The 15,469-nt window shown below is 49.6% G+C and overlaps 1 protein-coding gene across 4 annotated transcripts in view; it reads left to right on the forward strand.

Moving 5' to 3' along the window:
* The window catches only part of HIPK2 (homeodomain interacting protein kinase 2), a 131,863-nt gene that overhangs the window by 1,311 nt on the left and 115,083 nt on the right, over positions 1 to 15,469 (forward strand). The window contains exon 1 of one of the 4 annotated variants that reach the window (XM_021387837.1): positions 97 to 536. The exons of 1 other annotated variant lie outside the window; for it this stretch is intronic. Coding sequence is in view for 1 of the 3 variants with exons in the window: in XM_021387833.1 (XP_021243508.1) it covers positions 15,140 to 15,146 (7 nt within the window). In the remaining 2 variants the exon portion in view is untranslated. Of the gene's footprint in view, positions 1 to 96; positions 537 to 15,053; positions 15,147 to 15,469 lie in introns of those variants that run through there. 2 more of the 4 variants (XM_021387848.1, XM_021387833.1) reach the window with 2 other exon arrangements.

Below are 15,469 nucleotides of genomic sequence, written 5' to 3' on the forward strand. Positions count from 1 at the left end.
GCCCCTCCGCCGCCCGTCCCCGCCCCGGCGCGTACCTGCCGGGCCGGGCCCTGTGCCCCCGGCGCGGCCCCCGGGCGGCCGTCCTGCATCGCCCTGCGCGCTGCTATTCCCGTCCCCAGCCCTCCCCGCTCCGGTGGGATTATGCGGCGATTTGCGTAAACTTCGCTCCGCGCCGGGCTGCATCCAGCCGGGGGGCGGTGGCTCCGCTCTCCCGGGGCAGGGGCATGAGCGGAGCCTGCGGCCTCACGGCGCCCTGCCCGCCCCCGCGGCCTCACGGCCCCCGGGCAGGGGACAGGAGGGGAGCAGAGGCCGCGTCCCCCCGCGGCTCCCGGGGAGCGGCTGGCCGTGCCGCACCGCAGCGTGTGCGGGAAGTTTAGCGGTGCCTCTGCGCATCCCAACTTCGGCTGTGGCCTGGCTGGAAAAGGAAAACAGATGGGGAAAAGGAATAATGCCCTGAACAGCAACCTGTGAAAACGAATTCCTTGGAACTGCTGCAGAAAATCCTAGAGGGTCCGCGGCACGTCTGGAGGCCTGAAGTAGGTGGATATCCCCAACCACAAGAGCCAGAAAATAGCGTGGGGGCGGATGGGGATTGCTTTATGTGTTTCGTGTTGCAGTGTGTTTGTGGGTTAAATTGTTTCTGGATAGCTGAGAGGGAGGCGGAGGAGGGGTTAATGGCTGTGACTCCTCTCCTGCTTGCCGTGAGAGGTCCTTACAATTCCCTGAAATATCACAGCGCATAGATAAAAACTTACTTATCTCAGGGGATGTAATTTCCTCCTTGGAAGGAGAAGAGGGCCGCCATCCTTCTGCCATCTGCCTGCATCCCTGTGCTGGAGCACTGGGCACTCTCACACTGCCGAGCTGAGCACGAGGGTCAGCGCTGCGGCGGATGGCTGTGCTGCCATCGTACCGGGTCTGCGGGGAGCTCCTGGGGTACCAGCAGAGCAGGGGCACGCAGGTCTGTGTCTTGCAGGCTAGAAAGCGTGGGCTATTCTGTGGAAAATGTGCCCCAGGAGGAAAGGTGACACCTGGGAGGCCTTGTGAAACGGTTTCAGTGGAACTTTGGGTGAGTGTAACAGGGCACACGCAGATCTCTGGCAGCTCATGGTGTTTGGATGAGCATGGTGTGCGTGCACTGAGCTGCCGGCTTAAATGCCAGCTTGGGAAGGAGAACAGAGCCCCACCTGATATTAACGGGCGAGGCATGATGAATAAATAAATATCTGGTCTGAAATCCTCCTCCCTCACCATGCTTTAACCATTCTTCTCAAGGAATTCAGAGGTTTTGCTATCATGTTCTCTCCTGCCTGCTTTTCTCGTTCCATCTTTTCCAAGCATTGCAGAGCTGAGCGGTAAAATGAAAGACATAAAAACCTCCCCAGTAAAATACAACAGAAAGAACACCGCTGCGCAGTGTGTGACCTGGATTTGGGTTGTGAGCTGTATGGGTACGTGTACAGGGCTGGAGCACAGGCCTTGGTGGGTGTGATGCCGCACAGCCCCTGCTCAGGGGCCGGCTCAGCACACTGAAGCTGGGTGCTGGGAGCATGGCTCCAGGGGGAAGCAGATGGCCTGGACAGGTGAGCCTCGGGGTCCTCGGGCTGCCCTTGCAGCCACATTGCCCTGGCCTCGTGGTACCCTTCAGAACCAGGTCTTTGAGTGGTGTTTGTGTGCCTTAACCTTTATTTGCAAAACAGTGATTACCTCTGTTTGGGTTTAGTTCCTTTTTGCTTTGCTTCTCATTCCTAACAACTTCGTTGCAACTTGCAGTGTATTTTTAGCAGCAGCGTCGGTAGTTTTATATGTGGGCGGCTTATGGAATTAATATCTGTAATATTTGTAAATTGCACCTCGCCACTGGTGCCACTGCGGGAGCTGCATGCAGAAGGATGCTGCCTGTGCACAGCTTCTTGCTGGGTTTTGGAGGCCTGGAGCTCTGACCCCAGCGTGTCAGGGCTCAGATCCTGCTTCACACCAAGGCTCCAGAACAGTCAAACCCTGCTCATGGGTCATCACATCTTGTGAAAGCGCGCAGAGCTTCCTCATCAGTTGGGCGGCACCAGTGACACCAAGGAGAGGTCCTTACCCCAGAGGTTGTGCGCTGGGATGATAACTCGAACACGCTTCCTGTTTATGGAGCAATAACCATAACTTGGGCTAAATCAACGCTGGGACCGAAAGCATAAGTTTTTATTAGCTCAGGATAACAGGAAGCCCCCTCCAGTTATAATTAATCTTATCATGCATCGTCTAGTGATTAAATGTTTTTTAGATGTCACGGTGAAAAATGCTGTTTTATTTTTGGAAGAAGTGGCTGTGACCAGGGGCATGCCGATGAGCAAGGCTCTGGGGTGAAGGGAGGTGATGGTGGTGACCAGCCGCGGCCCTCGGACCCAGAGCATCAGAGGCTCCTGGCAGGTGACGAGTAGACCGGATAGGAGCTGGCCATGCACCCTGAGTGTGTGGACTCTGGAGCCCTCCTTGGTGTCCGTCCCCAGCTTTATCTCCTATCACTTGCTGGAAGTTATGCCATTTGCTCGGAAGCAGGCAAAGTATTTAGGAGGCTGATGGAATAAGCTTAAGTTTTGGCCACATCCCAGCAATGGCTTGTAAAAGTAGGTGGATGCTCCTTCAGGAGGAAAGTTCTGGGAAAGCAAATGGTGGAGGAGTCGGTGACTTGGGAGCAGAGGTCAGTCCTTGTCCCAGTGGTGGTCACCATGCGGAGGATCTTGGTGATGGTGTTAAGTGCCGTCATGCCAGACAGTGAGGTCAGCAGCACATCCTGCTGGAGCTGGGCTGGGACACTGGCACGGGGCTGTGCATTGAGGTGCAATTGGGGTAGTGCAAACCTTTGGGTGAGACAGCTGAGAAAGGAACTTTGCGCGGGTGGTGGTGGGCTGACAGCTATTGCGGTGTCCCCATCACTGTGTCCAGAGAGGACAAGACGGATGGGAGGTGAGGCTGGGTATTTTTGCAAGTTCCACCCTTTTCCTCTCTGTTCCCAATTTAAGAAGATATTTTAAGGTCTGTGCCTAAACTTAAGTGCACAGGTGGTGCTGCTGACTTCATTAGAATTGTTTATGTCTTTAAAGGCGACCACATGCTTAAGTACTTTTCTGACTCATGGCCTCTATAGCTTAATCAGTCCATTTATAAAAATGAGGCTGTTTCCTCACCCTTACTAGGAAATCTCTGCCCTTTGAATGTGAAATATTGTTTATCGGTTGTTTTTCTTCTGACTTTCGGGAGGTTAATTAGTGGAAAACAAGTAAGAATTAAACACTATTTGGAGAAAAAGTTTTTTCTTCACCTGTTTACATAGCCTAATGTGGACTTGGGTGTTTAACGTGAGGCCTTCTCCTTTGAAACTTATGCTCTTAGCAGTACAGAGTTCAGCTTTTGTTTTGAAAACAGGCCCAGGGGATAATTTCATCTCAGAGAGGATATTTCACAGTTTGCGGTGCTGGGAGAGTCGAGGCATGTTACTGCTTCCACCTGCTTACAGCACAGTGGCACAGTGTGCACCTGAGTCCTCTTTCATCTAGCCACGTTAGGAGCTGATATCCTTCCTCTGGAAAGCACAAAGACATGTATTTTGGGACGCTGTTGCGTTTGGATAGCCTTTTGAGTAGGGTCGCTTCTGGAGCAGAAATTGCTCTTGTAAGACTTGCCATCTTGTCAGTGAGTGGAGGAGCAGGCCCAGTCTCCCCAGGTTGGCGAGGGAATTGCCACATCAGAGTGCTTATGAGAATCAGAGTTGCGGCTAAAAGAACTAAAAAGCCATGCCACTAGAATGTATTTATTTAATGGAAGTAATAATAATCTGTAATACTGTGTGTATATGCAGTGCCATGTATGTTCAAAGTACAGTATAAAGAATGGCTGTCTAATCAAATCACTGACAGCATGCCAAAGAATGGCATCTTTTACTTATTCACAGTAGGGATATGAAATGGCCAGCAGGAGACAAGTGCCTTCAGATGCCAGCCCCTGGCTGGTCTGGGCTTAGCCTGGGCTCAGCGAGGCACAGTGTGGATAGGCAGTGTGGCCAGTGGAGTTCTGTGCATTTTGCCCAGGCTAAGTTGTGTTCTGCAGCAAGCCGGGGGTTATGCTGCGTGAGGGAAGTGCAGGTTCCTCCCTTGTTTTTCAGATGATGGGATGTTTGGTTGCACTTGTGGGAACTCACTCATTATTCATGCCTTGTTCCTGGTTCTACTTGCCTTCCAGTGCCTCCTCTGACATCTGTCTCTGGGAGGATGAAATGAGAACAATCGCTTACAGTTCCTACCATGGCAAGAGGGAAAGGTCGCCCCACAAGGCAATGAGATTTGCCGGAGAAACTTGGGGAACTCTAAAGGGCAGCTGTGTTCCCCATCCATTATAACCTTTAAACCTTGAAGGCATTGGCAAGACCTGGAACAAGAGTGTTGCACTGAGGTAGCCTGCGGACTGATGTCTCCTTCAGTTCTGAAGGCTGACAGGTTTATCTTACTCTGTGAGCTATGCTGAAGTGCCTGAAAAACTTAGCTCTCACCAAAATTCTAGGAAGTGGATGCAGCAAAGACTTGAAAAAGTTGTTCCCTCTCCTTCAAAGCAGGATGTACTACTATGCCAGATGTGCTTGCCAGCATGTTCCCTAACACGCTCGTCCCCATGTACAGAGGAGGGTCTGCAACCTGCCTGGGCAATCACTGCCCCTTGCTGCGATTGTTGGTGTAAACTTTTGTTCCCCTCTGTAACTCAGCTGTGCTTTTCTTTCTATGATTCCTTGCGCTATCAAGAATGGATGAGGAAAAAGTATTCCTTTTTCTTTGGTGTGTCTCTCCTTGGTTTTGTGTTCCTCAGGCTAATCCTTCTTCAGACCTGTCCTTCGGCTATCTGTTCTGTGCCTTGTTTGGTCGAGCTCTGACCATTCTGGCTCCCTGCATTCCTTCCAGTAGGCCCGCACCTCTTCTGAATGGCACTGCTGGATCCCAGTGCTTTCCCCATGGTTCACTGGCTACATGGGGCAGTATTCCCTCTTGTGCCTTACAGACAGTGCTCCTGTTTGCATTGCCTTGTGCACTGCAGCATCATTCACCTGTGTTTAGCTTGTGATGTGCCACGGCTTCAGCTTCTGTCTAGAGGTCTGATGCCTGGTGAGCTTTTTTCTATGCTATGTGTGTGGAGCTAGCTGTCCTGTTTGAATTCCATCCTGTCCTTCCTCATCTGTCAGGACTGTTTTGAGTTCTAATCTGATTGCACTGACTTTGCAGTCCCTTCCTGCTTGGTGTCACCTGCCAATTTAAAAAAAGCACAGTCTCTGTTTCTTCAGCAAGATCAGCTTTGTTTTCCACTTTGCAGTCCCAAAAGAAGAGACATTGTTTCATTAAAAAACAAAACAAAACAAAAAAAAACTGCCCCCCAAGTATAGAAGAAACAGAAGAAAAAAAAAAACACAAAACCCTTGGCATTTCTTTCACTCCTCCTGTCTTACCATTCTACGGTGCTTTTAAAGTATTAACAATAATTTTTGCTGTTGTTGCACCAGTGCCAAAGAAAAGCAGGACCTTATTGTGCCAGGCAGGATGTTGACGTGATGTGATAGATAGTTCTCACCCTAAAGAATTTACATTTTACATAGATACAGATACAGGTAGATAATGCAAGCAGCATGAATTCTGTATGGAATTTCCTAAACATTTTTTAGCAGATTTCATTTGAGGTGGGGAGGATGGGCTGAAGGGAGGGAAGAAGGAAGTAGGTCAAGGGACAAGACAAAGGAGGATGAGAGAGACAGGTGGGGGAGAAAGTTGATGGCAAGTGACTAACAGGAGGGAGAGATGATCCCTGCAAAGTGTAGGGTTTGAGGCTGTCACAGCCAAAGCTGTCAGGAACAGAAAGTTCTGTGAATCACTGAAGCTTCTCCTGCTTGGGCTGTTTTTGCAGCTGCTCTTACTGACTTCGATCCCTTCCAGGTTTTTTCCCTACAGTTGTCTCTAGCGTCCTTGTGAGGGAAGGCAGGTGAGGGCAGGAGGTACCACTGGTACCCTAATGCTCATAAGCAGGAAGGAGAGTCTGCCTAGGGATTCCCTTGCTAGAGCTGAGGCCGGAGGCAAAAATGATGCCGTAGCATTCCCAGATCTCTGATGCTGCTCTCCATGCTGGGGAAATTCTGGTCTGGCAGAGATGAGCTGAAATATCCATACTTCTCATTGATCTGAGATTCTTGCGGTTTCCTCCTTCACTGCCACTGCCCTTTCCCTGATGATGGCAGCTATGCAGGAAGAATGTGATCTGCCATCCTCACTCCTCCTCCCTGGCAGACCCTGCATGCTGCATCCTCCTGCAGGCAGGCACCGGCACACGATGGCTGTAAGGGCACACGTGGCTGTCGCACCCTCTGTCCCTTTGCCTGCCCTCCCTCTGTCAGTCCAGGTGAGTGAAACAGCTACAAACAGAGGCACAGCCGTGTGTGTGACAGTTGCACCAGCATCGTGCACTGCATGATGCGTGTGGCCCTAAGGCAGGGTGTGCTGTGAGCGTACAAGGTTCCCTGTGCTGTTTTCTCCACTAGCAGTCCAGGTATAGCGGGGTGTTTAGCAGAGAGTCTGGAAGATTATGTTTTTTTCTCTTAGGTGAAAAGAATAAAAAAAACCTCGCTCTTGCTTATAGTTTGGGGTTACGGCGTTTATTTGCTACTGGATGTGATCCAGTGGATTCAGCACCTCGCTGTTTATTTTTGCTTGAAGACACGGTTTTTCTCCCAGTCCAAGATCATAAAGGCACACGGAGTGGCAGGAGGCCAGCAGCTCCCTGGCTGCAAGCTGCAGTGAGCGGCGGGGCGTTAGGCTCATGCTTCTGGGGGTAACTTTACAGCGGACGATGGAGCGGGATGATGGAGGCCTGGATTCTCTCACCAAGGCTCAGAAAACAGCCAGTCCCAGCAAACTTGCAGAACGTTTCAGATAAAGTTTAGTTTTTCAGGAACCTCCTATAGCTTCCCCAGAATATTTTTACTGACAGGCAAAATTTGTAAGCATTCTTTATTTTTAAAATGCGGTTTATATTCTGCTTTTGTCTGCGGTAGCGTCACTGCCATCGATGTATTTGTCTTTCCCCTTTTAACGCTTGCCATTCCTGGAACGTCTCCTGCTCGGCAGCTGTTTGTAGGTGGTTTTTTTCCTCTCCCATTGCCATGTACCTTTCCTTCCTGTTCGAGGCATCCATAAACCTCTCGTGGTGACATCATAGCTGTTTCCATAGCAACAGATTATGATACTAGAACAGAGGATAATATCAAACAGGAGGAGGAAGAGATAAATTATGGTGTTTGTGTGCATGTGTCTGAAGGCTTGATTATATTCCTCCATCTCATCCGAGGATGTTGTCTGCCCAGTTTCTTCTCTGTTTATCTTACATGCCTTTTAAAGGTTAGAGGAAAGCTTAAAAAAATAAAGAAGATGTAGAGGTCAGAACAATACGGACACATATTTTTGATCGTTTCCGTGTAAACCTGGTAGGCTGAGATAGATTTTGTTTATCTCAGTGGTAGCTCTCCCGTGTCCCCTGAGAGTCATCTAGTCTGGAAGAAAACTTGGAAGCGCAACAGTTCCCTGGTGCAACTTCACTTTTATTTTAATTTCCAATTATTTATATCCACTGGCAGTCAGGATCCCAAGTCAAGAATCTCTGTGCTGCACGTTTTCCAGAAGGTGGTTGAATGGAGCATTGCCCCAGAGGGCTCACAACCTGTATTTGCAAAAAGGTGCAACAGGTGGTCAAATCTGCCATATCTGACATGGGGAGAACAGGGAGAGGTACACAAAAGAAGAATATCAGCAGAAGTGTGGCCTCTGGAAGAAGCTCCAGCCTGCTCTGAGCGTGGTTGTGGCAGAGGGGCTGAACCTTGCCTTTAGAATCATAGAATATCGTGAGTTGGAAGGGACCTGTAAGGGTCGTTGAGTTCAACTCCTGGCTTCACCCATAAATCAGACCATATGATTGACCCAGGGTCAGGATTTTACAGTGGAGTTTCTGGAAGAGCTGTGCTGGAGGGCCTTGAGGCTCTGCTTTGTGACCATCTGGGTGCTTTCTCCAAGAGAAGCTGACAGCAGCAGGGCTGCTGTGGGACATGTCTGTGTTGCTCCATGCTTTTAGTGGTAGAAAGGCTCTCTGCGTAAACCATGAGGCTGGAGGTGAAGAACTTCTAGCTGAATGCGTGGGGTTTTATTTTGTTCTCCTAGGTGGCATTTACTGTTGACAAATTCCAAAGAATTTGGCATGAATTTTCAGGAGGTCTCTGTTTTGCTTCTAAATAGAGGTAATTTCTAGCCACTCTCCTTGCTTTCCTATTTAGATGATTGACTTTTAGAGGCTGGAGCTAAAATTGCTGAGAAAACCCTTGTACATATCCTAATAGCTGTGTGTGCACGCACAATCTTTAATCTTCCTCTCAAGACAACATTTCTGGGGAGTAAAGTAGCTATTGCTAGCCTTGAAAATACCCATTGTAGGGTCTGGTCTAACAGCAAATCTGTTGTGGTGCTGTCGAGCACCTGAACAGTGGCACAAAGTTCTGATCCTGCACTTGGGCTCTCCACTGCTGCAGGGAGAAGTGTAGGCTAGGGACCTCAGCAGTGCAGGATAAGGTGTGACTGCCTCAACCTGAAACCACCAGTGCTGCTAACTTCCAGATAAACTGCATCGTTCTGGTGTTCTCCTTCAGCTATCCCTCCAGCCTGTTGGAAGGTCACTGAGTGTTAGCTGTCAGTGGAAAAAAGCAAGTAATATGTAACATATTGGCTTGCTTTAGCCATGCGATGGGGTAGGTGAGTACGTAATGAGGTTGTTTCCGCGAGGGCGATTTGGTGCCTTGCAGCAAGACGTGCCCTGGGTCAGTAGAAGAGAAGCACACAGAGGCTCTCTGGCTTCTGGCAGGCTGCTGGTGGACTTTGTGGTCATGTTGAGTGAAGAGTTTTCAGTCCAGCTCAGTGCAGCTAGGCTAGGGAGACGTTGGCAGGTGGGAGGAATTGCACAAGGCGCTCAGGTTCTGTTATGCTGTCAGTGGTTAAAGTTATAAAATGCATGAGCACAGAAGAGCTCAGTAGGAGTTAATAGTTAGGTCACCTTCATGGAAGCGTACTGGAAGCCAGCACAGACCACAGAGGACTGGTTTAGTGTGCTTCCCATGCACAGCTCGCATAATGACAGGCTCCAGTGCTGTGCGCTAGCCCTTTTTCTGAGCAGGCTGATAGCACTGTCCTGCAGGGAACTGGCTGCTGCAGGCGAGACTCGTAGGAATGGGGCAGTGGGGGCTGCATTGAGGTCCTTGGCAGAGGGAAAGGAGAAGGCAACCTTTTCTCTGAACCTGGATTTAAAGGAGGATAATTCCTGGCTGCAGCCAGCTTCAGGGCTCTGTGGAGAAACCCAAGACATAATAGTTCCCCCAGGGCATGTGCCTGTGAAGCAAGTGGGGATCACATTTAGTCATGAGTACAATTATAAATTCCTTGATCTCTTCTGGCACTACCACTGGCTCCACCAGAAACCTGCCTTCCCATCAAACTCCTCTTCTGTGTTCTCTCAACATCAGAGTGTGGATGTATTTAGCAAGTGGGGATAAGAAACACGTTGCAAACCCCATTTAAAATAGCTGCAGCACCTGACAAGGACATGGGAAACCCAGACGCAGACATACCCCATTGGTAGTGACAATACTTTTCTTGCAGTGTCATTTCCTCATTCATGATCTGAGGCTGCGAGCACCTGGATGATGAAAAGTGCAGCTTCCCAATGCCTGTGCTGTCTGAAAGCACATGAGTCGGAAGGGACTGTAGATACCATGTGTATGAGAACACAAGGGAAGAGTGTACATGTATGTACACATGTGGGACATGTGTTCCCTTGTTTGCAGCCACATGTAGGACTGCAGGTATGTGTTTGCTGTGGCTGCCTCCCCTTTGTTTACTGAAGTCTTCCTTCTGCAAGGAATGAAGAAGGGAGATTTTTTATAAGTATAAATTAGGCCTTCTATGTGTTTGTGAGCTGTCTCAGCCTGTACAGGAGGAAATATATACAAGGTAAATGCAGGGTGTTTATGTAGAGCGATGTCGTGGCAGCGTATGCGTTGGCAGGAGTGCTGTCTGCAGTCTGTGCATAAGGGGCTGTGTAGCCTTTACGAGTGTGAAAGGCTGTAAATCACAGAGTGTTCAGGAGGGGACACTGCCACTCTGCCTGTAAAAGGCAGGGAAAGATTTTGAAGCAATGTGACTCTTTCAGGCTGAAGAAAAGAGTTACTAGAAATTCAAGCTGGAAAAAAAAAAGTATAACTAAGCTATTTTGGCTGGAAAGGATCTGTAATCCACATCCACCAGCTCTTCTCCATCCTGATGCAGAACAGCTGCATGCCTGACATCTTACGCACACCTCTCCCAGCGTCAGCTTTTGGTGGGCCTGCTGAACTGCTGCTTGGGTCTCTCTCCAGCTCTGCTGCACTTCTCTGTTCGGTCCTGCTGCGTCCTCAGTTATTTCAGTCTTGTTGTGCTCCTACAATGTAGCTGGCATTTGTATGCAACACAGTATCTCCTAGGGGATCTGTACCCATTTAGATGTGTTGAGCATTCCACTCATAAAGTATCTGAAGTAGGTGGGACCACCTCAGTAAAGTAGCTGTATCAGTTTCAGTATCCTTATAGGTAGGTGTCTTAGCCCTTCTTTTGCTTATACTTAAAGTGAACCTGTTCTGTTGTGGAGTTCTTTTCTTTAGGATTCGGCTTGGCTTCAAAGTTCTTTGGTGCTCCTCCAAAATCATCGCTGCTTCCCAGGGGAGCACTTGAGTCATTGACAGTCCCTGCACTTCCTCTCAGCCAGGAAGGACTGAAGGGGTTTCAGGAAGAGGAAGCTCTCCCGAAAGGAGATATCTTTCCCTTGAGGAGTTCTGTCACAAACAGACACCATGTCTCCTGCCAAAAGCCCCTGCCTATAGAAAATAAGATGGGGAGGAAGAAGGTGGGATGTGGGTGAGTGACAAGGCAGGGCAGGGCTTCAGGTGGGGATGCCTGATGCTTTTGATAGTGGGTGCAATAAAGCAGATGTTTGTGGCCACTCTGGGAGTAAGCTAGAAACATGCTTATGTCATCACTGGAACAAGTTGCTGGTCATAGATTTTCATTTGGGTTTCATTATTTTTCTGCAGCAGCCATCAACAGACGAGAAGTTTTCCCAAATGTGTTGCAGCTGCAGTTGGTTCTCCTGTCTCATTCTGCATTGCTGTAGGACTCACAAGGGGGCTTGGGCTTTCACTCCCCTGTTGCATTTTGCCTTCTCCCTTCTGTCCCCACCAGCTTCTGCCCCTTTGCCTCCTCCCCCCTACCACAGCCCTGTCATGTTCAGTCACGCTTGCCTGAAGGTTACCAGCCCACCGGAGGCCTTCATGGCCGAGGACACGGTGAGCCACGTGTTGAGAACATGCCGGCTTTCCATGGGAGTGGAATCCTCCGCTGCCGGCCCCCTGCCCTGCGGGGCAGTGGCTGTGTGGGGGAGTGGGAGTGCAGACGCGCTCGTGTGGCAAAAACACTCCATGGTTACCATGAAATGTTTGCTAAAAAGGCAGATATTGGGAGGTGCTCGGCTAAACAAGGCACAGGGAGCGGTAGGCTCTCCTGGCAGTGCCTGTTGTGCTCTGTGGGGATGCGGGGAAGGGAAGTACCCTTGCCCTCTTGGGGCTGGTCAGTGGTGTGTGGTTGCACCGTTTTGGGGTCATAGGTGGCTAGCCAGCAGCGGAGGAAAGCCAGCCCCATGTTGTTGGCTGAGCTATGCTTAAGCCCCGTGTAAGCTCTGATTTGGAGGCTTATGTGGACCTTCAGTGTCACATGGGGATGCTGGCTGGCTGTGGGGCCGAGTTTCACCCTGTATGAGCCATGACAGCCTGCAAGGAGGGCAGGCCCAGGCAGCTGCACAGGAGACCCCAGCAGAGCTTGTCCCAGCACAAGCATTGGAGTTGGTCAGCTTTTAAATTCCGGGTGTGATTAATTGTGGCTAGTGATTCTGACCTCTGTGGTTTTCCCCTGGATGCCCAAATTCGAAAAAACAGGTTAATTCTGCCTGCAAGCCAGCTGGCTGTCATCCATCTGGTTACATACATTCACCCTATAGTTGAATCCCTGAGCAAGTGTACTTGGCTTGTGGTGGGCAGCAGATCACCCCTGTAACTTCACCCCAGGACAGGAGGCTCACCTCCCAAAGGCCACTTAGCCATTGGGGTGGGCACTGGCTGGGGTAACCCCATCCTGCCCACCTTCCTACTGAAGGTGGTCAGCATAGGGCATAGTACTTTGGCCAGCATGCTGGATCACTGGTGTTTGTCAGCCTTTACAAAAAACCAGATTGTTTCTAAACCACAGCTAGGAGTGTAGCACATACTGGAGCCTGGGTAACTGTAAATCCTAGCTCTCATTTGCACAAATACATGTGGTTCCAATCCTAAGGGCATTTTGCCTTCCCCTGCCTGTACCTTAGTTTTAGAAACATGTAAGTTTAATTTGGATTTGTTTCTTCAAAACACCACAGAATGTGGCCAGGGCTGGGGCGCTTTTAAATTACATATGACACAGAGGGGATAAAGGGGATCTGGAGTCTCCATGAGGTAGGAACCAGGGGAAGCTTGTCACTTATGTGTTGTCACAGGGGAGCACTGAAGAGACTATCTACACCAGGAGAGCAGTGATGATATTTGCAGTCTCTTAATAGTAGGTTTGCTGCTCAGATCAGACCTCTCAGCTTTCTGCTGGCCCAGCCAGTGAGACCCCACATGCTGGGTCATGTTTCAGGGGTGAACCTAAGTGTAGGGTCATCTGGTGGATAAATGTCCTGTCAAGTGATAGGGTCGGGCTGTGTGGCGAGGTTGCTGCAGGAGAGGGAGGTGATGCTGGCTAGCTGGGATCTTTCCAGCACAGAAATCCGCAGGATGCCCCTGCCTCTCTTTGTGCAACGGGGCCCTTGGGGCAAAGAAGTGGGAGTGGGAGTTTGCTTCTGCCCTGAAGATGGGAGGGGGTACAAACCCACCTGAAACTGGAGGACCCCCCTGTTAGAGGACCTCCCCCTTAGCCCATTACCATCTCTGGGAGTGAGGGATGGTTTTGTGTCCTTTTCTGCCTTTCAGCCAGCAAGAATGCACTCTGCTGGTGATCACCGCGGCTGGGGCTTCTCGCCACCCTTTCTTGCCATACTGATAGGTTTCCTGACACTGCTCTTAGCACCTGAGGATGGGTGTGAAAAGGGAGGAGTTGGAGGAAGTGGAGGAGGAGAAGGTGGAGATGGTGGCAGTGGTGTGAGTTAATACAAGACCCAGTGGGAAGCAGCAGCAGGCAGTATTATTTCAGTGGTTAGAGCCAAAACTTTCTCTGTCTCTCTCTTTCTCTCTCATTAAATTACAACTAATGCAAGTAGCATTGTGAAGGAGGAATTTGGGAACTGTTGTTCATCATCCAATCACTTGTAACGAATGTGCTGCTCAGTGCCATAGCCCATAGCCTTGCTGAGAAGTAATTCACTTGGTATTTGCAGGCATGACATGCATGCCATAAAAATTCCGCTGTTAGCATTATTCCAGCATTAGCGAGGGGATATGGAAATAAATTACGAGCTATTGTTTTTCATGATTAGGTCCAGGCTTTTTGCTCCCCTGTCTTTTTTTTCCCATCCTCTGTTTGTGGGAGAGGGAGATCTCCATTCCTTTCATTTCCTTACCTCATCCGCAGCTGCACCCTCCCACTTTTTCTACTGCCTGTCTTCATGAAGAAGGTGGATGGCTGGGTCTGGATTTGAGGGTTAGACAGAACAGTTCATTGGATTGCTGTAGCAAATCACCGTGGAGTGATACGACATCAGAGAGGATCTCAGCATTTTGTTATGGGTCTACAAAGCCATTTTGCCCCAGCTGTCCCCCAAAGTGATTGAGTCTCCCCTCTTCATGGTTGCACTGGCAAGCAAGAATTTGGAGACGGGTCAGCAATTTGTTACTTTGAGGCGATCTGCAAGTTTTAAATGCCTTTTCTATTATTTAAGAAAAGAAAGAAAAAGTGGGAAAGCTCTTGAGGCAGCTGTCAGTCCAGAGGTGCAGGAACATCCTGTAGCTGGCAGTGGTCAGTGCTTAAAAGGAGAAATCCACAAAATGAGCAGAGGGAGATCAGTGACCCACAGTTGTGAGAGGATGCCTCTGCATTCCAGTGGGCTTTCTTGCATTTTCCATGTACTTTTATAAATGGGAAGGAGTTGAACGTGACAGGGGAATGAGGCAGTTAAATATTATTTATCACTACTTTCTACCGGGGGGTGACCGAGAAAAAAGCATAGCAATTTCAGAAATGACCCGGGTTTCTAGGATCATTGGTTCCTGGGGTTGGTTTAGGCAGGCATGCAAACGCCCACCTGCTCCAAATAAAAGACTTCTTTGGAAAAAACGGGCTTAAATATCCCCATGAAATCCCCGGACTGAGTCAGTATCAGCGCTGTACAGGATTCCTGCGCTCTGAATCTTATTCTTAATCAGCTAACCCAGGCAGTCTTTCATGTCACTGAGTTGCTTCTCACTCCTGTGGCCCCAGCCTGTGTTGGCTGTTCAGCAGAAGGCCTGGCTGAGCGGAAGGCAGATGGCAGGGTAGGAGCCTGTGCTGATCCTACTACTATTAACTCTACCACTCCTCTGCACAGCAAGCTGCTCCCTTTGAACATCAGCAGAACCATTTTTAAAAGCCCTGCAGCCCAGCCTCGTGTGACAGAATAGCTCATTTTGTCAGGGAAAAAGATACCTTGGCAAACTTCTGAGTATTAGCTGTCAGGGGTAACCTCAAGACTCTGGAAAAAGCAGCCATGGGCTTTGAGAGAAGAGCAGAAGCCAGCTGCAGGTGTTGTGTTCCTGCCTGGAAGGGGATGTACGAAAACCGTGTCTTTTTTTTTTTTCCCCCATTTTCTTCATTCATTTTCTCAGAAGAGCAGAGTACGCACCGAAGTTCTCTGTGACATCACTTTGCACGTCATCAGGGTTGTGAAATCCAAAGCTGCGGAATCACTTAGCTCATCCCACCCCACACTGTGCTGCCAGCATAACTTGGTGCAGAGCGACCTGCGGGGCGTTGTGGTTATTGTGGCGCCAACCATGTCCTGTGCGTCTGCTAACATCTCAGGCCAAGTATCTCCCTCTCCTCATGATCTGCACTTAGAGCTGTGCACACACACAACAGAGCCATACAATACTCAGCCTTTAGCACACCAACAGCACGTGTGGCTCTCACCAGTTCACTTCAGGGCCATTTCAAAGTCCTCTGTCCCTCTGCCTGAGCATCTCCATGCAGCCCCTGCTGAGATGCCCAAGATGCTTTCAATGGCAAAGCGATACCCAGTCTCAGTTCTGCTAGGATTTTGCAATATGCCTAAATTGGGATGCTGGTGACACTGGGTGTGAAGCCATTGACTTATATTTACTTAT

The sequence above is a fragment of the Numida meleagris genome, chromosome 1, assembly GCF_002078875.1.
Source record: "Numida meleagris isolate 19003 breed g44 Domestic line chromosome 1, NumMel1.0, whole genome shotgun sequence".
NCBI lineage: Eukaryota > Metazoa > Chordata > Aves > Galliformes > Numididae > Numida > Numida meleagris.